Genomic DNA, 25,383 nt, shown 5'->3' with positions numbered 1-25,383 from the left:
TGATTCTGCATTGGCCTTAAATTACAGTTCAACATTGGCCTTAATCAGCACGAGAAGATGAGGAGATGGTTTCTTTTGGTACCAAGAACACTGATTCTGCAACGGAATTTAACCCCGTTGTGCCTGTGAAGAACACAACAGCTCCAAGTTCAGGATGAGGTCGAGCTCTTCAGCGTCTGAACTCCGAAGCGCCGGGGATCTTTGGCCCGAGATCCAATCATGGACGGGAATATCCATCCCCTGTGTTGACCACCGCAAGCACGCATGCGCCAGCGCCGCCGTTTGAAGGCATCGACGCGTGTGATGTGACGAACATCTTGGCCTGCTGACAAAAAAAAATCCATTCTTTTTGATGATTTATCCAGCGTTTCATCACCAGATTTTCCATGGGGGATGCAGTGGAGATCGCGGTGACTTCCCGCTAAATCCATCTTCTTCTTCTTGATTGCTAATACTTTTATCACACTTCCCTTCTCCAAAACTTCTTTTTTTTTTTCCAGTGGTGTTGCACTGACAGCTCGCTCGCCAGTTGACGCTTCCAAGATGCGTTCCTCCGCCCGCGGCCGCGCCCGCGGCCGCCTCCTCCTCCTCGCCGCGGTCGCGGTGCTATGGGGCGCGCCGGCGGCGGCCGCGGCGGCGGGCACCTGCAAGGCGTGGCTGGTGCAGTCCATCCCGACCGACATGCCCGACCTCCGGCGCGTCGCCGGGGTCCTCTCCACTGGTAACCCCACACTCTCTTCCCGTCCGCGCATTGCGTGAGCGCGTGCGTGTTCTTGGTGAGGCGAGGCGGATCGGTGTTGTCTGGCTGCCGCCGTCGATTGGGGTTTCGGTGCCTGAAATCTGGAGTGTGTCGCAGACATGCGCTCTTGGATTGTTCCTAGTCTCCTCCATTACTAGCTATGCTCCATGAGATTGTTAGCAACCTGTACCATTTAGGTAGGCATGCTATATTGTTGCGAATAGAAATCTCTCCATTTTTGTTGCAATTTTGGCGATGCTGGTGCTCGGTAAGTGATGGAGGATTGCTGCAGCAGTAGTATTTTTGGGCATATGTTGGTGTGTGATTGGTGATGAACTGATGATAGGCTGATAGCATGGTTGTCTTTTCAGTACAAAGTTTTCCTTCGCTTATTCTGTTGGAAAAACATAGGAGGAATGCAATTAGGTTATTTTCTGTTTTTACCTTCATTTATGTACGGTTGCTGATTACTCTGAGTGCTCATCCACAGCGGATGTGCTGCAATGGCTCTCTGGGAATGCCACAAAAAACCTGGATATCCTGGCACAATACTGGCAGCTCTTAGCTCAGCCTAATAATCCCAAATCAGGCGATTATGGGTACTCCGCGAGTGACATGGTAAGATTCGGGGCTGACGAAGGGCAACGGGTTTATAAGGAGCTGGAGAAAGCTGCAGATCGTAAGATCAAAATAAGGTAACTGCTGATATCGAAACTTTAAATGTTAGTTTATAGTTTGTTGCATCGCAGTTAATCAGTAATTACTGTGTCACATGAATTCATGAAGTTTATATTAGCCAGTGATAGCATTGGCATGTCACCCTACAGTGAAAGAGTTAAATTTATCATGCGCATACAGAAGTCTATGTCTAGTTATTTTTCGATAACAATTGTAGCATATTTTCAGGATCGTGCAACACTCTGGATTTGCACCTGATTTTGACAAAGAGAGTGCTAATCTCGCTGCAGGAAGACCAAATGTCCAGAATGTAACTTTACTTTTTGGTGATTGGTGGGGATCTGGTGTTGTGCATGCAAAAGTATGGATATCTGACAAAAAAGATGTGTATATTGGTTCTGCAAACAATGATTGGAAATCCCTTAGCCAGGTATATAAGAAAGCTAAATTATCCTAATTGTAGTGTTACTACATATTACATTTAGATGTTAATTTGAAAAATGTGCCCAAAAAATATAGTTTAGCGGAAGCTTTCTGACATTAGTTTTGACTTATATTGCAGGTGAAAGAGCTTGGGATTTATTTTGCTGATTGTCCACAGATAGCAAAAACTGTGGAAATATACTTTGAAAATCTTTGGAAACTTTCAACTCTCAACGCAACTTCTTACACCAAAGTTGCCTGGGACAAACAGTGGCAAGCTTTTAGAAAAGTGCCATGCTGGTCACATTTTCTAAAACCAGAAGAAAGATGCAGGTCTACAGCCTTCTTTGTATTATATACTCAGTACATAAATTCATGTGAAACTGAACCAGTACCTAAAAGTAAAAGGCAACTCATATCTATTCTCTTTATTCCATATTATAAGATGTTTTGGTCTTGTATCGATTTATCCACAGATCAATAAATATGTTTTATATATGTGTCTAAATTCATAAGCATCCGTATGAATCTAGGTTAAGACCAGAACATCTTATAATATAGAACGGAGATAATACTAACTAGTTTATCTTTAATATGCTGGTCTAACTTCTCATAACACCTTGCTCAGTGGGGATGGAAACCTTTTAGAGGAATTTATCCTCACTGATGCTATTTGTCCTCCCTTGTGTATTCGAGTTGACCTCCCTCGTCTCTAGTTTGTAGTTCCTCCCGATTACTTTTATCCTTTATCATGTATGTTATAGGTCATTATCTGCTTTATTTAATTTGAATATTTAATATATTTGATGGTTGTTAACTTGCTACTATGTACTTTCAGGATGTCTTCTTGTTTCATCAATCGCTCTAGATAATATTTGCAGGCGTCATTTTCTTATTCACTCACACAATTTCCTTGTGTTAAATAATAGAAATATCTTATATTAATTTGTCAACAGGTCGCCCCTTCCACCTTCTGTTGATGTCCCAGATGTGGATGGCTATCCTTCACTTGCCAATCCTGAAATGCTTGATATTTTATTCAAAACCCCTGGGTACAAGAGATCCACTCAGGAACACCAGTTGAGCTATCTTTCGTTCGCTCCACCTGAGGTAATTTACATTTTCCCTTCTTTTCGAAGAAAATAGCTTTCAATTTCTGCAGAATACTATAATTTTGCCAAGACAATTGGTGCCAAAAACTAATTTCGCCATGACTACTGGCGGTTGCGACGTTGGTCATTTCTTCTGTAACTCTGTAACTTATCCAGCGATAAATTTCCTATCCCTGTAAAACTTTTTTCCAAAATTATTTAGGTTTCCAACCTCCCAGTTTAGGTGTAAAAGGACAGAAACATCTGCTTCACAGATGGCGAGAGTACCAAATGCCTATTGAAGTGGTGTGATTCTATAGTGCCGTGCTTCTTTACATAGCATTTTGTTTATTAAATAGTTCCTGGTTTGATGCCTAACTTCTCTAAACTAATTCTGCTAGTGTTAAATGTGTAAGCAATATAAGCATATCATTATTCCAAGGGGCATGATACTTACATCCAGAGTGTTGATTCGACTTGTTTATGTATTGCAGCTTTCGTTTGACAAGTTCCAGGCAGATGAGCAGGGTTGGCTTGACACCATCAAGTCAGTTAAATTCGGGGGTTTGGTGCGGATAAGTACTATGGACTGGCTAGGACAGTCACAGTATGCAACACAAACAGTGTTCTGGCCATCATTGTCATCAGCAATATCAGAGGTATTTCCATTTAAGTTCAATACGTCAATTTTGTTATGCACAATACAGCTCACTTTCTTTAAGAATGTTCTTCTGTCCACAAAACCAGCAGTATACTGGATCAGTTAACAAGCATTTGGCTTATAGAATGCAAGAAGGTTTTGGCAAAGGAATTGATACTACTAGTATAATAAGAGCCTCCAAGTCTACTTTAATTTCTTGTTCATCTGTTATCACTTTAGTAAATACAAAATGCTTTCATTGGTTTTACTCAAGTCTCCACTACAAATCTTATCCTCCCCCACACATCCCCGGATCCTCATTACGTTCGCTGTTTCTGGCATGCCTCAGCTGGTAATACTTCTGTGTGGTCACTAAAATCATCATAGACGGAGCACCGCTGTTTACATGTGACTGCAGCAGCCTACAGATGCCCAACCCAAGTAAAATGCACTATCATGAGTACATATGCACCATGATCTACTACTATTCATGTTTGCCATAACTTGAACACCAAGGCTGCTGATAGCCTGATACCATCACGTTGGGAATTGATACCTTCCTTACTTTGGAAGCGCACACGTATTACTTCAGTGAGCTCTATAGTTACTTAAGCAAGTTTTTTTTTTCTTTTAACTTTCCCCTTGTCAAGTCCATCTCTGCTCAGCACTAATATGCCCACGTACTAACTGCATGTGAAATGATCATTGATAGGTAATATTCTCAAAGAATGCAACTGTGAGGATCCTCGTCGCCTACTGGACGCATTTCATCCCAAACACAGAGAAATACTTGAAGAGCCTTCTATACTCAAACATCCTCTGCACATCGTCCAGTTACAACCACTGCAATGGCAAGGTTGAGATCAAATACTACATTGTTCCTGGGTACAATGAGACTGGGCCTGCATTGGCACAGGGCGCCGCGACGGGGAATCGGTACCCTGATTTTACCCGGGTGAACCATGGCAAGTACGCCGTCAGCGATGCGAGGGCAAACATCGGCACCAGCAACCTTATCTGGGATTACTTCTACACCACAGCTGGTGTCAGCTTTGGAACATACAACCCTGCCATTGTTGCCCAGCTGCAAGATGTCTTTGATGCAGATTGGTTTTCTCCATACACTGTACCTGTAAAGCCACTCGAGGCATCTGCGTGAAATCAGGTTATCTGTGATCCATCTCAGCTCGATCTTGCTTCACCTGTTGCCAATAAAGAACATCACGGGAGTGGGCTGGACAAGTTGCAGAACAGAAACACCATCCAACAGAGGATCACATGCACCAACAACATTGAGGATTTCAGTGTTCGTTTCTGTCAAGAACCTGCAAAATTATTTTTTTTTTCAATTTTCGCCCGATAAGTTGATTTAAGGCGATTTTACTTCCAAGATGTACAAAGCGTAAACTTTCAGAAATCAATGCACGAATGGTGAATTTACCACTTGATCATTGCTTGACCTAATTAAATAATTAATTTGAGCATTGATTCTTCTAAGTACTTTGAGGATTGACTTATTCAGTGCTTTGGTTCTGTCAAATGCAAAATGCACAGACAGACATTCTCTCTGAATTCTGATTACATGTTACTTCCCTGTAGTACTGTACCCCTCACTGCATACCACACAGCTTCCATTCCGAGAGACATTGAGCAACAGACCTGACAAGAATTTCCACAGGAGCATCATTTCATGTCCTTGCAACATTCAAAGCCAACCAAACCGCTCAACCACTAATCATGGTGTATGCCCACAGCTCACAAGCTGCTCTCCTCTGCTCCCATGGCCATGGAGCTGCACCACCACATCGACATTATCGCGACGAAGAGGAAGACGAAGACGAAGCAAACCTTTTTTTTTTCTTCTTCTTTTCCAATCAATGGAAGAGCACCCTAGCATCCATCGATCGTTTTCCTGTGTCTCAAACCCACACACAGAGAGAGACCATCATTGGTCATGTCTGAATCTATGATCTGTGTCACTCTCACAGCCTCACACCCCTCTCTCTTTATTCTGACTTAGGTCAGTCTCAATGTATATTTCATGAGGGTATCATACACATTAAATAGAGTATCACATACTCGCAACAACTTTTGTTGACTTGACAGAAACATTAAATGAGTGAGTTTCATGAGATCAGAGAGAAGTTTCACCCACATAAAACTCATCTAACTCGATTACCTAATTTACAGTCTTGTTAGCTATGCAATAAAACTATGCATTAAGTCTTGTTGATAATATCTTAATCTCTCATCATCTCTACAACTACCTCCAACGACTCGCGTTTGAGTTTCACATGATCTCTCTCGCGATTGGTACGCAGGAAACCGTGGCACGAAAAATGCGTCGAGAAAAGGTTTCTCCGTTTGTGCTGTGAAATTCCCATGATCTGGGGATCACCCTGGAAGCTGCATCTCTTGTACTTGTTACGAACGATGATTGGAGCCGTGCGGTGCGTACGGGTGTGCTGTCGACGTCGTCCATGCACTGTACGTTTTTTCTAGATGTAAAATTTAGATCGATGTTCTTTCGATTTGAGTATGAATTCATGTACATCACGTATAATTTTCTTTCCTAATTTCTTTGGGCGTCGCAGTACAATATAATAATATATTGGTTAGAATATTTTTTCCGTATAAATGATAAATCATAAGGAACGAAACTACATATTTATAAATAAAAAGTAATTTATGAATAAAATGTTTATATAGGAATATATGTTTCTGACGGTCTAAAAGAAATGTTTCTGACGGTCTAAAAGAAATAGTTGAAAAATAAGTTACGATAAACACTCAAAACAACTCTAAATTTAATATTAAAAATTTAGATTTTAGGTTATAAATATAAATATATGCGAAAAGATGAGCACGGATAATCTTTTGATCTCTGAATGAGTGGACAATGACAAGTGTTGAGAGCTCATCCTCCAACACCTCCAAGAGCATGAGGATGGCGGGCGTTCCACTGCACCGTGTCCACCAACCTCGGTTTATGGAGGCGGCAAAGGTGCGTAGGCCAAGGCCATTTAGGTTGCTGTGGACCACACCAGTAACGGGTTAATAACGGCCAGTGTGCAGTGGCTGCGTCACTTTGATGAACTGTTGATCCGATCTGCCGCCTGAAACATGTTTAATCCTTTTGTGTTTCAGTAATAGATTGTATTATCTTGGCTTGCTCTAAAATATAAGTATTTTCTATTTTTTAGAAAAGATTTAAATTGACAGTAAAAAACTATGACGTTGTTAACAAATGATGTATGGCAATACCGATTGATAGAAATTTTTTTCAATAAATCTAAGTGGATAAAATTTTTTATATGTTTTTTCCGTATCTTGTAGGAAAGGAAATTTCTTTTGATGTTCTATGTTTTATTCCTACAAACCAAATGACTTTTAGTGAAAATCAATCCTTAGAAATTGGATCCTTCGTTTTTACATCAAATCAAAACGAATTGACACAATTTCAAACAACACATACTTATAATTCAGTTTGTTTCATGTACCGGCCGTTTGGACAACCACCACCATAAGGCAGTGAGATAATGCCGGGCCCACATGCAGGCAGATACGACCAAGTATTGCATCCCCCATGTTTTCTTAAGCAAGGACCTCAAGTAGACAGTAGTAGTAGAAAACTTTCCTTGAGAAAAAATAAACAAATATTCATACTGTTTTTTAATTAACGTAGTCAACTTTTAGATCATGTTATCCTCCGTCTGATTCAAAATTTTTATACAAATATATAAAATTATAAATCATGTTTAAAGTAGTAAATCAAATCATAAAAAATAACTTATAATTATTTAATTTTTAAATAAGGTGAATAGTTAAATGTTAATTAAAAGTTAAGTTTATCAATTAAAAAAAGCGAAGCGAGTAATTCGAAATCCGGAGCAAATAAAACACACAATCCAACCAACCACTACACTACTAGTAGTCTCCAGTGTTCCCCTCCCTTCCCTCACCACCAACCTCCTCGTCCTCCTCCTCCTTGGATTCCATCCACTCCTCCCGAGCAGCTTCTCAGTCGCTGCAGCCTCCGCTCCCTTGCTCTCCTCGATCTCCGGGATCCCCTCTGCGGGGAGCCTGTCTCGTCTCGTCTCATCTCGTCGATCTGAGGTAGCGGCGTGGTGGCTGGTGTGGTTCTTGGGTGCGGGAGGTTCGTGCTGGGCAATGCGGGGCCGAACGCTGGCTGGGATTAGGGTTCTTGTCTCGGAGAGTCGGAGCTTGGTTTAGCTGCTTTGGTTTTGGAGCGGGTGTGGTTTGAATTTCGAGGCTGTTTTGTTGTTGGTTTTTTTATGTTTCTTGGCTGGTTGGGTTCGAAAAGTTTTGAATTTTTGGGCTGGAGGATTTGATTCTTCGGGGTGGTGAAACTTGGGGGCGGGAATGGCGGCTTCCATGGCCGGCGCGCCGAGGGTCCGATCGCTGAACATAGCGGCGCCGGAGGTGGAGACGGAGACGGACGCGGATGCGAGGCCGGTGCTGGTGCCGGGAGGCAACAAGGCCAAGTCGGGCCCCGCGGCCGCCCGGAAGCCCTCCCCCAAGCCGCTGCGTAAGCCGGACCCGGCGGCGAGGACGCCGGAGAAACCCGCCGCCAAGGAGGACGAGGGCGCCAGGAAGAATGCCGCTTCTGGCGGCGGCGGCGGCGTGGCCAAGGGCTCCTCCCCCTTGCCGTCGCCGAGGCGGGCGCCGTCGAGGAAGGCGCACGACGCGCTGGTCCACCTCAACCTGTCGCTCGACGCGTCTTGCTCCTCGGAGGCCTCTGTGGAGTCACTCCGCGGCCGTGCAAGGCTGGAGCGGAGCTGGTCTAGGCCCGCCGTGCCGAGGAGGGGGAAGACTCCGGTGAAGGTGGCCGCGGGGAAGGATGCCGCCGTTGCGGAGGTTGTCACTCCGGCCACGCCTGAGGCTCTCCAAGGGAAGAGGAGATGCGCGTGGGTAACTCCGACCACCGGTGAGTTCTCGCTTCTTGGCGTGCTGATTGCTTCATTATTTAATTTGAGTATTAGCGTATGTAATTGGTGCCTAGTTCATAATTAATTTGGCTAATAAAGCCAGTATTTTCGCCAGTTTTGTGTTGCAGCTTATGTTATCTTTCGTAATTTAATCTGATTTATTTTCCCCAGATTTTTACTGTAAATATATCAAAAACCTTGTTTTAGAAATTCACCGTCCTTTCGCTTTTCTTCAGAAGCAGAGACTTGACAGGAAAAAAATATTGTAATTTGATCATCTAATATGTATGCTGTTAAAACGAATGTTTATCCTTTTGGAGGTGGCTCCATCATTTTGCCTACATTGGATAAAGTGAGCATAGTCTCCTTTGTTTTACCTATAAAGTGAGCTTGTTCTCCTTTAGTCGCACTTTTTGTTCCTACTATGTTTAAGGGATTGGTTGATTATTTGTGTTAGCGTCTGATTATTCCCTTGCATCGTCACTTCCACACAGCCTCGATATGACATTAGCTCAGTGTGCTCTAATTTTGATTCATTGATTGTACATTCTAACAGAAAATGACGTGGTGTGCTATACAACCATCACTTGATGCCCATTCCAGAGTGTTTTATACTTTTGTAGTTTTGTTGCATGTGTTTGCTAATCATCCTGACACAAAAATCTGCCATAGTTATTTTGCAATGAGCTGAAACTATCGGAATTGGAGAAATGAAAAGGCCACCTTACCAATAGGTAAACGATAGGCTATATTAATGGGTAGCTTCATCTATACCCCAAGAATACTAAAGCTTCAGGTAGGATGCTTGCTTTGTTTGACATTGTCACATGCTATGGTTTCCCAGATCTTTTTCTTTACCTTACTGATGAAGTATTTCTTGCTTTCTGCATCATTTGTCATGAAGAAAGCTGACTTTTCAATCTTTACTGCCCATTCCCCGTATCTGATCAGATGCTTGCTATGTCATCTTCCATGATGAGGAGTGGGGTGTTCCAGTTCACGATGACAAGTATGAAAATTGTGAATTCATATGTATTCCTTCATTCTTGTTATTTAAGGAAATTGATGGTCTAAACATGAGTCACATGACCAATTTCACAGGAGATTGTTTGAGCTGCTTGTACTGTCTTGTGCATTGGCTGAGCTCACATGGCCTGAAATTCTTAAGAGGAGGCAACTATTCAGGTATGGATTGTCTAATGTTACAAAGAAGCAGAGAAACTATGTACTTTATTTCCTAATATCCATGCCAAATCTTCCAGGGAAATTTTCGTGGACTTCGATCCTGTTGCTACCTCTAAAATAAACGAGAAGAAGCTTGTAGCACCAGGAAGCATTGCCAACTCCCTTTTGTCAGAGCAAAAGCTTAGAGCAGTTGTCGAAAATGCTCGTCAGATTCTTAAGGCTAGTAGGCATGCTTGATCATACATTCATACCTGGTTGCAGTTTCTATTTTGTATGTCTTTTGCCTGAAGTAACAAGTTTTCTGCAAAATGCAGATTGTAGATGAATTTGGATCCTTTGATCAGTACTGTTGGGGCTTTCTGAACCACAAGCCAATAGTAAACAAATTCCGATATCCAAGGCAAGTCCCTGTCAAGAGCCCCAAGGCAGATATGATCAGCAAAGATATGGTCCGAAGAGGTTTCCGAGGCGTGGGCCCAACAGTCATATATTCCTTCATGCAGGCAGCAGGGCTGACCAATGATCACCTTGTCAGTTGCTTTCGGTTCAAAGAATGCAATGAAGCTCCAACTCTTTTCACGAGTGATACCAACAAGGTAAATGGGGAGGCAGATCCAAGTGCAGATGAACTGAGAGCAAAAATCTGTAGCAAGGAGATGGCTGCAAAAGCAGAGCTGTCGAGGACAATCGATACGCTTATCATTTCATAGGGCAGTCATGTGGTTACTGTTACCTGTATTGCCCATGTGTAGGTTGTGTGTGCTAGGCTATCCTTGAAACGAGCTTAGGGATCAAAATGCTTGTGTATAAATCATTTCTGTCAGTAATGCAACTCAGTTTGTACATTGCTACCAGAGAGAAGGATGATGATGATTACCATTTTACTGGTTCAGAAACTGTGAAAGATCGTCCTCATCAGTTAAACATTTTTGTCTCCTGATTATTGCTGTTTTATGTAAGTTTTTCCTGCATGGATAAATTTATGTGATACCAGAATATTATGATTTGGAATTGCAATGAACACAGCTAGATTCCCTGTGGCTGCTTGCTGCAGGGCACATTTAAGCTGGTGGACCTGAAAAATATTAAATATGATCTCATATCTGGGGGCCCTGAAACCTAACCATGAAGGCAGTTATGCATGCAAAACTGCAGGATACCTTTTCTGTGAGGACATACAGCTAAAATACATGTGATTTGGTCTGGTTTGATGTATCCATTTTAAAATGGAACAGAAGAAACACGGACGCTTGTACACAACAGTCAGAATTCAGAAGTAACAATCTGAGATTCTGGAAGTATTTGTTTCTAAATACTAGTAATGATGGATTCTAGTACTACGTCTAGGTCACAAGCAGTCTGCTGCATTTTTTTTTTCACATTTTTTAGTGCTGTCGTTTGTTTAAAGTGTCGTTATTGTGCCACTGTCCTGCCAGAGGCAGGCAGGTTTAGGTTTGTTCTATCTGAGTTCATATAATATGTTCACGGCTAATAGCCTGATAGTCTTCTAGCTGAGTTCATATAATATGTTCATAACATATAGCTCAATATCAACTAATAAAAATCAATACCATCATGGATAAGCAGTCATATTGGGCTTATTAGTTGACCTGACCTTGCCTTCATTCCATGAGGACGTTTTTTTTTTCTGGATATCAACTGGAAGTAGAATCAATCTGGACTTTTTATCTTTGCTCATCTAATTAATCGCATGTATTTATACTTTCATCTAAACTATTGACAGCAGAATAATTTTTTCTACCGTCTAACTCATAAATTGACTTGGATCACTTCTACTTTCGATAATATTAGTATTCTACATTTCTACCTACAATAATATTAGTAATAAAATACTATCAATAAAGACCACAGACACCATAGGACAAGTAAGATTATAAGGTGGCTATTTTTTTTGGTTGTTTGGAGGAAAAAAAACGAAATGGCATATTGCAAATGAAAAATAATTTATAAACAGACTTTTATAAATATATTCTTAATGATCTAAAAGCAAAGGTTGAGGAGCAATAAAGTACGATGAAAAAGTCTCAAAATCAACTTCAAATTTAAAGTTGAAAATTCAAACTTTGGCTATATATTCTCCAACCTTCTAGCCGACCTGGTATTTTTTTTCTTTTGACTTATAAGGAAATGCGAAAAAAATAGGGTTGTAAGTCGGGCATCACTAAAATTATAAGGTCAGTTGGCCTAAAACATCTCACATCAATAGTATGAAATGGTGTGCTACATTCAGGGTTAAGCATAGCCAATTAGCCAGGTATGCCAGGAGGCAACAGGTGGCCTGCTCCTCAAATTCTGCATCATGCAGGTTATGCATTACAGGGAGTCAGGGTCTCAGGGACCATCTCCATCAAACCAGGCAGCAGGCTGGAGTGGACTAACCAATTTTGTGGCAGTCGAGGAATTCATGATTCAGACATGAGCAGGAATGCAGGTCCACTACCTCAGCAAAAACCAGAATCAGTTCAGTTTGAAAGCTACCGCTAGGTCAAAAGTAATCTAAAATGGGTCCTATGTAAATGCGATGGCATTTCGATTGGAGGAGTGATTCTTGTATACAACTCGTTGTGCTTCCAAAATTACAGGCGAAACTAAGTTCCAGGGGATTATGAATCTTCCTATCCATGTTCAACATATGCCGTTTAAGAGTGGAGTAAATCCTCTTATTATGGTCAGGATAAAATACACACAATTGAGTAAATTGACAGACATTTTTGTTACTGTTTCTCACATATGATATGTTAGTTTCATGCATGAATTTCTCAAATATGAATGTGACCATCACTATATTATTGATTTAAAACACGGGTTTCCAAAAAAAAAAACAAGAACACAAGTTATGTGTTGCTTGAATCTTGAACACAGACTGATTTTAGAACTGTGGTTCACTTGTTCAAGCATGAGGCCCATCAAATGGCAGACACAGTCTCTAGTCTGGGCCTGACCAAATTACAGAATCATCATCACCACAATCAAAATTGTAACCAAACACATTTCCTGAAAGGCCCGTGAACCATCAGTTTTTTTTTAAAAAAATTTAAATAACGCATCAAACTCCAATGAACAGAGGGCAGCCAATGCACTAATCCTGCTTATTTTTCTCTGCATGACAACACCTAATGCCATGCTTTCTTAACAAGGTGGCAAGCCAACTACCAAGGGATCCAGATCTGAATGGAGGATACAATAACTAAAACAATACAGACCTAACATGCAATTTGACGTCCATATCACTTAAACACAATATAATAGATGCAGAACAACAAAGGAGATGGTAGTAGAGAGTAGTACTTGAACTTAGTTTTGTTTGGACCATAGGAGGAGAGGCAACCAACTCATCGTTGTAATGGAAAATCCACAGGGTCAACAAACTAAAGTAGATTAGTTGAAACTGGAAGACATGTAGACAACAACCTTTGAACAGATGTGCGTGTCAGGACAGCATAACGCAATCCGTGTTTGACTGATAAAAAAAACGTCAGAACAGTTGCTTAGCATGAAACTGTGCATTTTTTTTTTTGTAATGTGGCATAAAGTGTTGCATTCAGTTTATCTGTCACATCAGTTTGAGTTGAGCAGGCATTTCAGCTTCAGGATGCAGAAGGCCTAACATTGGGTCAGCGCCCAATTCCATTGGTGCCAAACTACCAAATGCATAAAGAAATTATGAATTGGCATGTCTATTTCTGAATCTGAAGATTACGAAGGTCAAACTTAGCACAGACAAGATAGCTGCAGTCTGAAGATATTGCTCAGTTACTTTATGTAAACGTGTACCATTTGCCTCATGTAAAACATCAGCAGGTAACTTCACAATCTATGTCAACTGGACATTTATAAAAGTGTAGCCTTTTCTTTCTACTATACCAAAATTGTACAAATATACAGACCATACTCACTAACAAGATAGGAGGTTCAGAAAGGAAAAATGGTTGACCTAAGTCCAAAGAAGATGAAAAACAAAAACCTATTCTACAGTGTGGGCATGATAATACCTCTCATGAAGCCAAAGTGGATTCTCTCCAATCCCAAATATTAGAGAACCTTAACTATAATCCCTCTATCATGGCATGTTTATCCCCATTTTTTGACCTATCTACAAAGAATCTGATCTAAAATCCTCTTTAATTCGAAATGTATGCTGAAAAGGAAAAATGCATCAATCAGCCTTTCAGTGGCTCAAGCTCCACCTCCATTGGTTCAGTCGAATCAGGCTCCTTTTTACTGGACTGCAAAAGATCAACTGAATCATCTTCATCAGTGTTGCCGAGCACCCATTTGCCTGAAAGGCCGTCTGCGCCGCCGTCTCGTCGTCTTCGCCTCGCCGCCATGAACTCGAGGTAAGCCACCACCAATGTGACACCCACAGCCCACAGGATTAGCCCACATGTTAGCCCCTTGATGTTCTTGCTGCCATACCTGTGCCCAAGATGCTGCAATCCGGTGAAGAGTGCAATGGCACCGACTACGAGAGCTGACCTCCCGGTGATGATGTGAAGATACTCCCAGATCATCCTGGTTCTGGTGAGAATTTCACCGTTGTCCGCTAAATGCGGTCGAAGGTATGCGTTGATCAGCTGCAGGGAGGCAAGAACAGAGGCTGATGCGCCGATCTTTGCGTGCGTGGATTTGAAGGAGAAGCCACGGAGCTCAGCAATGGCGAATAGGAATCCCAGGAACATGACGGCCATGCCGGAGCACTGCAGGTAGGTGTGTGCCTGGAACCAGAGGTCGCCTTTCAGATGCTTCAGGTATCTCGCGGCCATGACACCACCTGGAAGGAGGAGGCCCCACGCGACGAACATCATGAACCCATGGACGGCGAGCACCGGCCGCAGGTCCTGCTCCGCCTCCCCCGTGCCGGCGAGCAGGAGGACACGGACGGGGCGGTTGCTGGTGACGGAGTGCATGTTCTTCACGCTCAGCCGGCCTGACGACCACTGGGAGCCCATTGCCCAGATCACCTTCAGTGGCGTCGTCGGGTCGATGATGTTCTTGCACTCCACCCTGCCGGAGCACGACGGCGACAGCGGGCGGGTGAGCTCGAACACGATCTCGCCGTTCTCCGACCGGCACCTCGTGTGGGTGAGGTTCTCCCGCGTCTCGTGCACGCTCGCGCCGTCCTTGCCGTCGATCCAGTAGGAGCTGACGCGCCCCGTGCCGTTGCCGTCGACCCAACCGACGTAGGCGTAGCTGTTCACCATGGCGGTCCCGAAGCCGACGGCGAGGTAGCCGCTCTTCCGCTCGCCACGGGCGGCGATGTTGATGGAGTCGCCGGAGAGCGTCCAGAAGAAGGTGACCTGCTGGTCGTCGAGGAGAACGCTATTGTTGTACATGTCGCTGAGGCCGCCGTCGACGACCTGGATCTTCCACCCCATCTTGGGGCCGTAGAGCGACTGGTAGTACACGACGTCCGGCGTGTTCCGGTCGGGCAGCCAGACGAGCTCCGTCGGCATCGCCGGCACGCCCTCCGCGCTCTCCCCGCCGGCGTACACGACCTCGGTGGCGTTCCGGGACGTGGCGTTCCCTCCCACGGCGTCGGAGGTGATGTACAGCGGCGCGTCGTGGCCGGCCTCGACGGAGAAGGTGACCGGCACGCCGCGCTCCACCTTGAGCAGCGGCGCCTCCTTCTTGTTGATGTAGAGCACCTTGTCGGGGCTGGGCGGGTTGGGGTAATGCAGCGACGGCCCGGCCGTCACCACCAGCGGCGTGTTCCGCTCCGCCGTGATCCTGTCCTGGTCTTCCTTGTCCTCGGCGTCGAGCGGCCCGACGCACCCGCCGCTCGCCGTTGACGACGTGTTGAGGGTGGCGAACCCGAACGCCGTCCCGGCCAGCGCGCCGTGGCCCAGCGGCAGGTAGTATGGCCGGAGCGAGTCCGGCGGCCGCAGAAGCCCGATCGCCCAGATCACCGTCATGTTGATCGTGGCGTTGACCACCACGTCGTACTTCTTGTCCGGGGACACGAGCGGCCTCGAGAACCGGACGAACGAGACGCCATCGCGGCGGTGGCCGTACACCAGCCGCGTGTTGTTGACCAGGCCGGCGGCGGTGTCGTTGTGCTGGTCGTAGATCGTGTCCGGGCAGACGCCCTCGGCGGTGCCGTCCGTGCGCATCATGCACTCGCTGTACTTGGTGATGTAGTAGTCGTCGGCAAAGGGGATGCCGTCCTCCGTGAATCCCGCGACGGCGACGTCGGCGCCGATCATGGATGGCTCGGCAGTGCCGGGAGCCGCCCACCCGAACGCCATGTAGTACTCGGACCCGACCGCCGCCTCGAGGCCGATGTCGATGGAGTTGGACGCCTCGTCGAGCGTCCACCGCACGCGCAACCGAGGGGAGAGCTGGGCGCACGAGTCGAACATGGTGGGCGCGGAATTGGACGCTGACGCGGTGGCGGCGGAGGAGGAATCGTTGGAGGCGTTGGAGAGGCGGACGAAGCCGAAGAGGGAGGAGGTGGGGGGGTCGAAGGCGGCGAGGACGGGGACGAGCGGCCAGGACACGCCCGGGAGGAGGCGGAACACGACGGACTCGGAGAGGAAGGTGCGGTTGAGCGGCTCGGCCGCGGCCGGCGCGCCGCGGGCGAGGGATCCCAGGTCGGGGCCGTCCGCGCGCCACCACCGCGCCGAGGCGGACCCCGCGAGGAGGTCGAGCGCCGAGACGCGGAACGAGCACCCATCGAGCACCTCGACGCGGCCGCGGAGCTGGTGCTGCGACATCCGCAGGTCCGCCTCGTGCCCCGCCAGGCTAGTGTTCGTCCCGCACGTCGCCGCCGCCGCCGGTGAAGCCACGCAGATGATGCAGATGATGATAAGGAGGGCGCGCGCCATGGCCGCGCGTGCGGGGAGGCGGCCGGGGGGTGGGTTAGGGGGATCGGAGGAGACGGGTGGGTAACATGGAGGCGACCGATCACGCGGCGCGGCGCGGCGCGGCGGCGAGGCCGTCGGGGAAGGCGGGACGAAGTGGGGAGGCGGCTTCCTGGCGGTTGGGTTCAGTTTTGTTCCGCGCGGTTTTCTGTTGGTGCCTGGTGGGACCCACCTGTCGGTGGGACGGTGCTCGCCGGCCTAATTCGTTTCGTAGGGGAAACCAAGCGACAACCACCAAATGGACAGAGGGACTGCACGTCTTGCCTTCCATCATCATTTTCAAATCAACGGCTAAAATTATCTTTATATGATTTGACGGCTATGATGTACTTCACCTCTCCTTCCACAACCTTTCTTGATAGAGGCATTCTAAATTAGAAATTATGTTACCAATTTTAGAATTTCCATATGTTAGAAATTAGAGATTTTATATTAAGATAAGAATATAAACTTTTTAATTATAAAGTTTCTATAAAATATACACTATATATCTTTAAAATCAAAGTCCAATTACAACATCGGCATGGCTAACATACTACCACAAGCCGACACAAAATGGCATTAGAATGCTAACAACAACGTCAATATAATGAAGTTTGTGCTCATCATCAGAATAATAAGTCTCTAGACCACTATGATCAGACTCTCCAACAACCAAATCACTAATTATAACATCAAAGATAAATATATGATAAATAGGGATATGTATTCGGGGTTCTAGGAATATTGTGTTGGTACCATCTTTTCATGTGAAATAAGTAAAGTTATTGATATATCAAATAATGCATCACCGCATAACATTTTTTAATGGTTGAAGAATATGTCCACCTCCTGATAATAATAAACATGAAACACAACCATTTAAAACATCATAGGTAAATTCACTTTGTTAAAAAATAGTATGTGGTATATTTTTGAATTAAAAGGAACTCATGTCATAACTATTTGATAAGTACTATACAATTATATTTGATTCTAATTTATTTTATATAATATAAGGAGACATAATGATATTTTTTAAACATAAAAATTTAGATTTTGAATTCGGTGTTATTTGAGAGCTAACAATTGTTTTGTTTATTTGATATATACAAACATCAATATTTTTCATTTAATATAAAAACAATAAGTTGTATGGGATGCAAGTCATATCTTTATAAAGTAGCTTTCCTTAAATATATTTTTATAGGGTTTAGATTTCGTGCTAACATCAAATAATATAAATAAATTATTTAATTAAAATTATCCTTGCAATGAGTGAACTTGATCTCGTAGTGATTAGTGTATGAACTTGTTGTTGCAATATTTCTGAAATTAGTGTATAAACTTAGTATTGCAAGTTCAGAAATTACCGTTCAAACTTGAAAACTTGCATTTGCAATGTGTGCCGACCTATACTAATTATGCAAAACTCTAATAGACATTATTAACTGTTTATGCAATACTATTTTATTAGAGTTTTTTTAAATAATCAAATTAATAAATGCTATATAGATAGATGATTTTAAATATTTGGTTTACATGATTGATTTGAAGGAGTTTAGAATATCTTATTTATGTTACTTAAGTCATAGCGTTAGCATGGGCACAGTACTGGTACTCTATCTGTCCCAATAGATGATTATGATTGTCTCGTATTGTTTATCCTAAAATATGTTTAGCGACTTTGAGTCATTATTACACAGGAGTTTTTGAAAATATGGAACAAATGCATAGATCGAACTATAAATTTAAAGACGTAGATTGCGGTTGATGGCATGTATACGTGAGACAATAGCAACATGCAGGGACAACATTTTTTTTGCATGCTCGGGTCCGCTGATGATGAGTAATAGTTATATCGCTCGGAGCCAGTTTTGCGATTATATCAATCTCATCGTCGGTATAATACACAAGGATAAAAAATATTATACATTAAGTACTTAAATGATAAAACAAAGAATAACGAAATAAATAATATTTTAAAAAATTAAATAAAAGGATGGTCAAGTATCATGTTCAAAAGCCAAACGCCGTACGTACACTTAAATATTGAGGAGTACTAACCACTAAGGACTATCTAAAACATGTGCCATACATAGTTTAAAAATTCACATGAATAACTTTAAATCATGTGAAAAAAAACATCTAAAACAATATCCTCCAGTCCAAACAACATAGCTCTGAGCGCCTGCATGTGGACTTATCATCGGCAACCAAAATTTGAAATCTAAAACTTTAAAGCTATTTAAAAAGCTTGTTCATCACCGTCTATTTTCTAGACTCGACTTTTAATTAACCATGGACAATACTTGTAATAGTAATTTCACCTGTAGTTTAATTTTAATTGCTCCACTCGTATTTCTACAGATTTATCGATCAACTCTAGCTCAACCAGTTTTGTGAGTAATAAAGTTCTTAGAACTAACGTGCAATGTTGTGTACGTGTTACAATTATTTTACTACAGAGAAGATTAGATCCAATAACAAATCATATTACAAGTACAGCCGCTAAGCTACGATCTGTTATCTGACGAAACGTGTCTGAAGATATCATTTCTTTGTAGATAATGTCACATGTTAGTTGGTGAACTCTCATCTGCAGTGGAATTCTTTACAACATTCATCAGGTACAACAGAACATTTGCCTACTGGACATTCAAGACATGTTTGTCCTAGCATTGCATTTGTTTTTTCATGGAGATGAACAAGTGATCAACAACTCGATCCTTGGATTAGCCACTCCATTACCTTGAAGATGAGAAGATTAACAACCAAGTACTTGTGGGCAGCACTAGTACATTACTATATACTGCAATTTGGTGCTAGAAGTAGTACCAGTGTGTACTACCAATGTACCTGAAATTAAAGATCGACGAGATCTTTGTCATGCATAACAAAAATGTTCAAATCAGCAAAAAGAAAATTGTAGTACCTTGGAAGCAAAGAATTTGAATTTGTGTATATGATGGCCAACTAATATTGAGTGCGACATCTCTCCAAGAACACTGGAAATAAAGGCGCAGTTTGATAGTACCGTACCACTGATAAAGAATTGCCAAGGAAAAATTCAACAGTTCTGAAATTTCCTCCTAAATGAGTACTAAGTTTAGTTGGTAATTAACCATCCTGAAAGTGACACTTCAACAGTTCAGCACAGTAACAGGGAGGGGCAAAGATTGTATGGTTTGAAGCTGTTATTAGATCCATCAGGACCCTTCTTGCTTGAAAGAAACGGTTTGTATTCAGTAGACACCAAACACCCTTTTCTGGCACATCCTCTAAAATTTGGGCTGACACCAAAGTGACCAAACTCCCTTTGCTCAACGAACTTGCATTGTGAGAATTGGCTGCAGATCCTCTAAAAATTCAGTTGACACCAAACATGTGTTCTTGCAGCATGCTCCATAATCCATATAAGCTGAAACAGAAATAGAGGACTGATCAATATAGAAATAAAGTAATAAATTTCAGCATCATTCGCCTGAACTTTCACAAATGGAAATATCCCTGAATCCATATTGTCAGTAATTACCTAGAGATGCTTTGTACGACACAATCGGTCAGAAATGATAAATATTCCAGAAGCAGCATATGTTCCACTTCTTATCAGCTATGTTCCCAACTTCCCTCTTCATTATCTGCACATGTAGAGCTGAATAACAGCGAAGACACAACTTAGATGATAAACAGCTCACTTGATTTGTCAAGTTGTTTTAGTTTTATCTGGAGAGAAGACGGATACACATAATCTCACTGCACATAGACAGTGCACACTAAAATCATTCGTTTTTACTGTCTCGCTAATCGCAAATTGAAATCACATGCAGGGTTGGTCAAAACAGCCAATATCTGAAGTGCAATATATCTTGCAGTTAAGATGATGAAGAAGTTGCAAATGTTGTCTGCTATTAAGTATTCCATGCCTACATGGATGCTTTCTGGAGAAATGGAAATAATCTTTTTAGAAATGGCAATGTAAAGTGTGTGTGTATACAAGTAAATGTCCATAACTTCTACTATATCCTACAAACTTAAAGTTTGTGGTTTTAAGAAGTCCATAAAGAAAAAACTAACAACTTGCACATTTTTAAAGGTGTAGTGGTAAAATGTCACTGCACAATCAAGTCGACAAGACCTTTATTTGTAACAGAAAGCATTAATAGAAACTAGTCATGGTAAAAGATCCTTCCAATTCAGGGACAGGTCGTTAGCATGCTTCATGTTGACAAATTAAAACATTGTTAAAAAAGAACTCCTAAAATACCAATGCTCAAATCCTTCATAAAGAATGAAAATCAAAATAGCTTGATGAAAAAGGAAACAGATCGAATTGATGACATAGATTGTCAGATAAGTTTCCAGTAGCTATTTATTGAATGACGTTCTATATTGTCATCAAAGACAAACATAACATGTTCATGAAAAAAGAAGTGTACTTAAGTGACCGAATTCAATACAGGGAAATGATATCCTTCTCACTGCAACATTTTCGTTCCAGTTTACAATTACTGAACATTAGTATTAGTCGTATGTATATTTTGACACGTGAGCCAAGACATTTTTGGTGGCAAATGGAACTTTTGGTGGGAGATTGTTTACTCATGCTTGCTAAGAATGATGTGCACGCATCTTATCAAAAGGCTTGCCTTATTATTATTTATTAATATGCACAAGGGCCATTTACCATTCTCACTCAAACCAACCTCACATAGTGAAAGTCAGTCAATAGTAGTACCTGAAGATCAGACAAATTGGCTCTCGAATTTTAGAGGAAGCATGTCTAAAGTACTTGCTCAAACAAGCAAAACATACTTCAGTCACATCTATAGCTTGTTTTACTTGTAATTTGAAGCACTGAATTGAACCAGAGGATGCATTTGTCACTTTATTTGAGTCAGCTTATGTGCACACCTGGTCATTGCCTGATTCATCCAAGTTACATGTGACCATCATTAAATGGTGACATCAAGATTCATGATGAAGTTGACATATTCCATAAATTAGCTCTCATGATGAAGCTTGTGAGTACATTCATGCTTTAGTTGGGAAATCCGTCGAGGAAAAAAATTAGGAGAACAAGAGCAGCAATTTGGCCACTTATTTTTGTAACATACATATAGCTAAATATAATGAAATATAGAGAAAAAAGTACCTCCTTAATTTACTTGTATGAACTAGGCAACACATGAATGAGGTATATTTACAAACATAGCTTTTACACAATATAATTATACTGTAAGCCATTATTAAAACCCAATTCTAATTATATGGACTTCCCCAAAGAAAATGAAAAAGAATGTTGTCCGGAGTAGATTTTTCTCAAACGCGCAAAAGAATTACACGTCAATATATTAGAAGAAAAAGAGAGTTGACACACAACGCATATGGCCAGACTAGCCTCCAGCAGTGACCCCAAGAGAAACAACCCGAGGGGGAGAGTCCAGGCGCTAAGAGCTAATCTCTCAACAGAAAAAACAAAAAAGAGAGGGGAAACAAACACGCTAAGAGCTAATCTCCGGAGTAGATCAATGCAGTCTTTGTAAACCATCTTTTCATGTGCATGTATATAACTAGTTCAACATTTCATTCGTTTCCAAAGTAAACATATAAATTACAAAACCAACCAGACTGAAATAATATGCATAGCTTATGTAATCCTCCAACTATGATAATTTACTTCAATGCATAGGATTTGAGGATATGAAAGATCAATAGGATTTGAGGATCTGTTCTTGCTTTAAAATGTACATCCAGTATGAAGATATCAAAGTTGTTGAATTAAAATGTACATCCAGTAGGAAGGTATGACCAATATACACGCCCTATTACCTCCATTCCCGAAAGGATGACGTCATAGAACGCATGTAGTCAAACTTAGTCTTAAATCATTAATAGATGCAATAAATTAGATTTTAAAGTGTGAATATATAATTGTATTAGAAGATTTGTTATGACAAAATTCTGTGATGTAGCTATATTTTTAATATCCAAAACGTCGAGTAAGAAAGAAGGTAGTGCTGATTAATACAAAACAAATAAAATCAGCCTATTGTTTTATCATAAAATTAAATAAATTAGCTCTATACAGATCAATGCAACCAAGATCAACAGTGTGTATGTCAAAGCAATGGATATAGGTCGTCTAGTAGGCTGATGTGGGAAACTAATTAATGCAGACTGCAATTTCAAAGGTTAGTTCATAATGCAAAAGGAGATAAATACAATTCAATTTTTGATAATTTTTTTTTTCTATCCATGGAATGCTTGGAACAATAAATATGGACAAAGTCAAAACACAACGGAAATTTGGTGTGTCAAATTCAAACTAATGAAACAGAAGTATATATATATATACCTTCACTCCATGGATGATGGGACACATATATAACATTATAACATGCAAGATTGCAAGTCTTCTTTCTATCATCGATCTGCACAGTGTTACTTTTTCATGTGGCATGTTTGACTTTTGCTACATTGATGTATTTATTTATCACTGAATTTGTATAATCATTTCTCCAATTAAAATTGAATAAGGAAAATTACCATACCCTATTGCAAACAGTCAAACTAACACACGTGTACTTAATATTTGGGAAAAATTTAAGCTCAAGTCTGAAGAATAGTAAATAATGGAGATAGTAATGGATGCCAGACATTTTTAAAACCCATGCATGGACATTTCTTTGCTTTAAGCTAGCTAGGGGAGAAGTCATACAAAAATATGAAAGGATACTCCACCTAGCTATAGCTAGCACCAAAAGGAAGGTATTGTTCATATGAACCTTGATTATATGATCCTCATCATCTCAATTCCCTACACACGGGTCTTTAGACACAAAATAAACTGTACAGTCTATCATCAAATGATAACAATTGGAGCTAACCAATCCAGCCAAGACACTAATACCGAAGCATAAAAAAGAATTTGTTGATCTCATGGTATATGGCCTAGAATTTCAAAACAAAGCATGCAGCTTTCTTTCAGCCGGATGTTACAGTACTAGTGTATGCACTTCTTAAAAAAAACCTTGCTTTGCAAAATATCAGAAACCCAGATAATTCTTGCATCCGAAGGAACAAATGCAACTATAAATTCCCTCCGCAACTTATGAACTTTAAAGAAAACTCAAATGCTTGGTTAGATACTTGGAACAATGGGTTTCCACGGATACCTTAGTGTTAGTGATAATGCAGACTTGCAGCTGGCTGGCTAGCTAGCTGATGATACTGTCCATTACATCATGTAGCTATCATCCTGAAAGAAAAAAAAGGAAGGGAACAGCAGCAAATGGGTCACTCAGAGACGACTAGTCTCAGGAAGCAAGCTAGGACCACTTGCAACTAATAACCAAGGTGAATGCATGGTAAACCACAAGCACGTATCACTGAAAGACATGAATACAAAGGAACGAAAAAGGCATCCAATCTTATTACCCCTCCTTATCAATGAAAGAGAAAGCCAGATGAAAGAGAGGTAAAAGATGAGCACATGAAGGGGGGCCAACCAGAACCAAAAGGCCAAATGTGTGAGAGCTATATACAAACAACCAGATCTGACCAAAGCAATGGTGAGACCACCGTCGTCCTTGCCAAATATAGTTCTCCTCCTAGTGACCTGCATGCTCCATTTTTGAGCCAGCAGGAGCTCATCAAGCAAGCCCAGCATTATCAATTCATCAGCTACGCCAAGAACCTAGCTTAAAACCCATAAACTAAAGGAGAAGAGCAAAATAAGAATTAATGAGCACTCTTATTCTAGACAGGAAGAGAGTATAGGCTGTAGATTAGGGGGAGAGGATGAACAGCAGAAGAAGAACTGGGAGAGAGAGAGAGAGATAGAGAGAGATAGAGAGAGAGAGAGATGAGAAGCTGTGCAGTTTAATTCTGTTAAATCCTTACAGTGGAGCAGTGTACTGGCCGCAACACTCCTCACTGATGATTCAGCTCCCAAGGCAAAGGGAGCTAGCTGGGAGGAGAGAAGATCGATCGAGGAGAAAATTGCATGCGAAATGAATTGCAAAACCAATGAATTTTTCCATGTACTCCACCACCTCACAGAAAGAAGCCTACCTACCACATCAAATGGCTCTCAGTTGCTCAAATGGGAAGGAGGCTCTCCTCCTTTCCTTCTTTCTCCTAAGCCGTCCTCGCCATCAGCGTCGTCGACCTGATCTCCTCGGTAGTAGCTCCCCGGCATGCAGGCTGGGCGATGGCAGAAGGAGATCAAATCGAATCGATCAGAAGAGAGAAAAACAGATGGCTCACACTGTTGTGTGCAATCGATGCGTGCATATCTAGAAGATAACGAAGTGACATGTCCTTGCTCCCTGCAAAAAGCGGAGCCCCCCCTCCCGGCACGCGTGTCGGAGCGAGTTTTTTTGCAAGAAATTAAGGAGAAGACATCTTGGTGCCGTGCCGCCTCGTCGTCGGTCGGGGAGAGGACGAGAGAGAGAGAGAGAGAGAGAGAGAGAGAGATCGGAGACGGCGGGGCGGGAGGACGGGAGAGGCTGACAGAAAGAGGAGCGAGCACGCGGCGGGGGGCAGGCATCCCGCCGATGGCAGCCGCCGCGCCGTGTGCTCACTCTCTTCTGTCAATCTCTTCTCTGCGCCCCCTTCCGGCCGGCGCGCCGCCATGAACGCCCCCTCTCTCTCTCTCTCCCTCCTCCCTTCTCTACCCCATTCCAAGTTCCAACCTGGGACAAGAAAACATCAAGAATCACAGGAAACACGGAGGAAACACACACACACAAAGAAAAGATCAGTTTTCTGCCTGCACACTGATTATAGATGTGGGGGGCAGCTGTGCTCTCTC

At 42.4% G+C, this 25,383-nt stretch overlaps 3 protein-coding genes and 1 long non-coding RNA gene across 7 annotated transcripts; 2 read left to right on the top strand and 2 right to left on the bottom strand.

The window, feature by feature from the left end:
* Positions 1-44: 44 nt before the first annotated feature.
* On the top strand, positions 45-5,049 carry LOC102715952 (phospholipase D Z-like). Its single transcript, XM_015838364.2, has 8 exons — positions 45-410; positions 501-721; positions 1,230-1,434; positions 1,646-1,847; positions 1,980-2,173; positions 2,797-2,950; positions 3,426-3,590; positions 4,284-5,049. The coding sequence occupies exons 1-8, from the start codon at positions 394-396 to the stop codon at positions 4,728-4,730; spliced, it is 1,605 nt and encodes a 534-aa protein (XP_015693850.2). The 5' UTR covers positions 45-393; the 3' UTR covers positions 4,731-5,049.
* A 2,476-nt stretch (positions 5,050-7,525) lies between these two features.
* Positions 7,526-10,732, top strand: LOC102715488. Its single transcript, XM_040525579.1, has 5 exons — positions 7,526-8,519; positions 9,472-9,529; positions 9,622-9,705; positions 9,783-9,924; positions 10,020-10,732. Exons 1-5 carry the CDS (start codon positions 7,955-7,957, stop codon positions 10,413-10,415), a joined length of 1,245 nt encoding a protein of 414 aa, XP_040381513.1. The 5' UTR covers positions 7,526-7,954; the 3' UTR covers positions 10,416-10,732.
* Positions 10,733-13,394: 2,662 nt separating this feature from the next.
* On the bottom strand, positions 13,395-16,617 carry LOC102715675 (cytochrome b561, DM13 and DOMON domain-containing protein At5g54830-like). The gene is given in 2 exon segments (XM_015838171.2): positions 13,395-16,589; positions 16,591-16,617. Coding segments are annotated over 2 exon segments (2,730 nt in total). The 3' UTR covers positions 13,395-13,886.
* A 2,335-nt stretch (positions 16,618-18,952) lies between these two features.
* On the bottom strand, positions 18,953-25,047 carry LOC102715214. Of its 4 annotated transcripts, XR_005812005.1 has the most exons (6): positions 24,837-25,047; positions 24,646-24,773; positions 23,744-23,826; positions 20,101-20,220; positions 19,501-19,986; positions 18,953-19,424 (listed from the first exon to the last, which is right to left on the bottom strand). It is a non-coding gene; the product is annotated as an uncharacterized LOC102715214 (long non-coding RNA). The 4 variants fall into 4 exon arrangements; XR_001550583.2 differs by having other exon boundaries at positions 18,956-19,424; positions 24,006-25,047; XR_005812004.1 differs by having other exon boundaries at positions 18,956-19,424; positions 24,642-25,047.
* Positions 25,048-25,383: the final 336 nt, after the last annotated feature.

This window comes from Oryza brachyantha, chromosome 6 (assembly GCF_000231095.2).
Source record: "Oryza brachyantha chromosome 6, ObraRS2, whole genome shotgun sequence".
In the NCBI taxonomy this organism is placed as follows: Eukaryota; Viridiplantae; Streptophyta; class Magnoliopsida; order Poales; family Poaceae; genus Oryza; species Oryza brachyantha.
Note: the sequence above shows the minus strand (reverse complement) of the source record. Positions and strands in the feature narration are given on the sequence as shown.

Bases quoted from the DNA above. Each gene is read 5' to 3' on its own strand.
- LOC102715952 (XM_015838364.2), top strand. The intron at 2,951-3,425 runs GTAATTTACATT...TATGTATTGCAG, and splicing joins TTTCGTTCGCTCCACCTGAG to CTTTCGTTTGACAAGTTCCA. The intron at 3,591-4,283 runs GTATTTCCATTT...GATCATTGATAG, and splicing joins TGTCATCAGCAATATCAGAG to GTAATATTCTCAAAGAATGC.
- LOC102715488 (XM_040525579.1), top strand. From the start codon at position 7,955: ATGGCGGCTTCCATGGCCGGCGCGCCGAGGGTCCGATCGCTGAACATA. The intron at 9,530-9,621 runs GTATGAAAATTG...CCAATTTCACAG, and splicing joins GTTCCAGTTCACGATGACAA to GAGATTGTTTGAGCTGCTTG. The intron at 9,706-9,782 runs GTATGGATTGTC...CAAATCTTCCAG, and splicing joins AAGAGGAGGCAACTATTCAG to GGAAATTTTCGTGGACTTCG.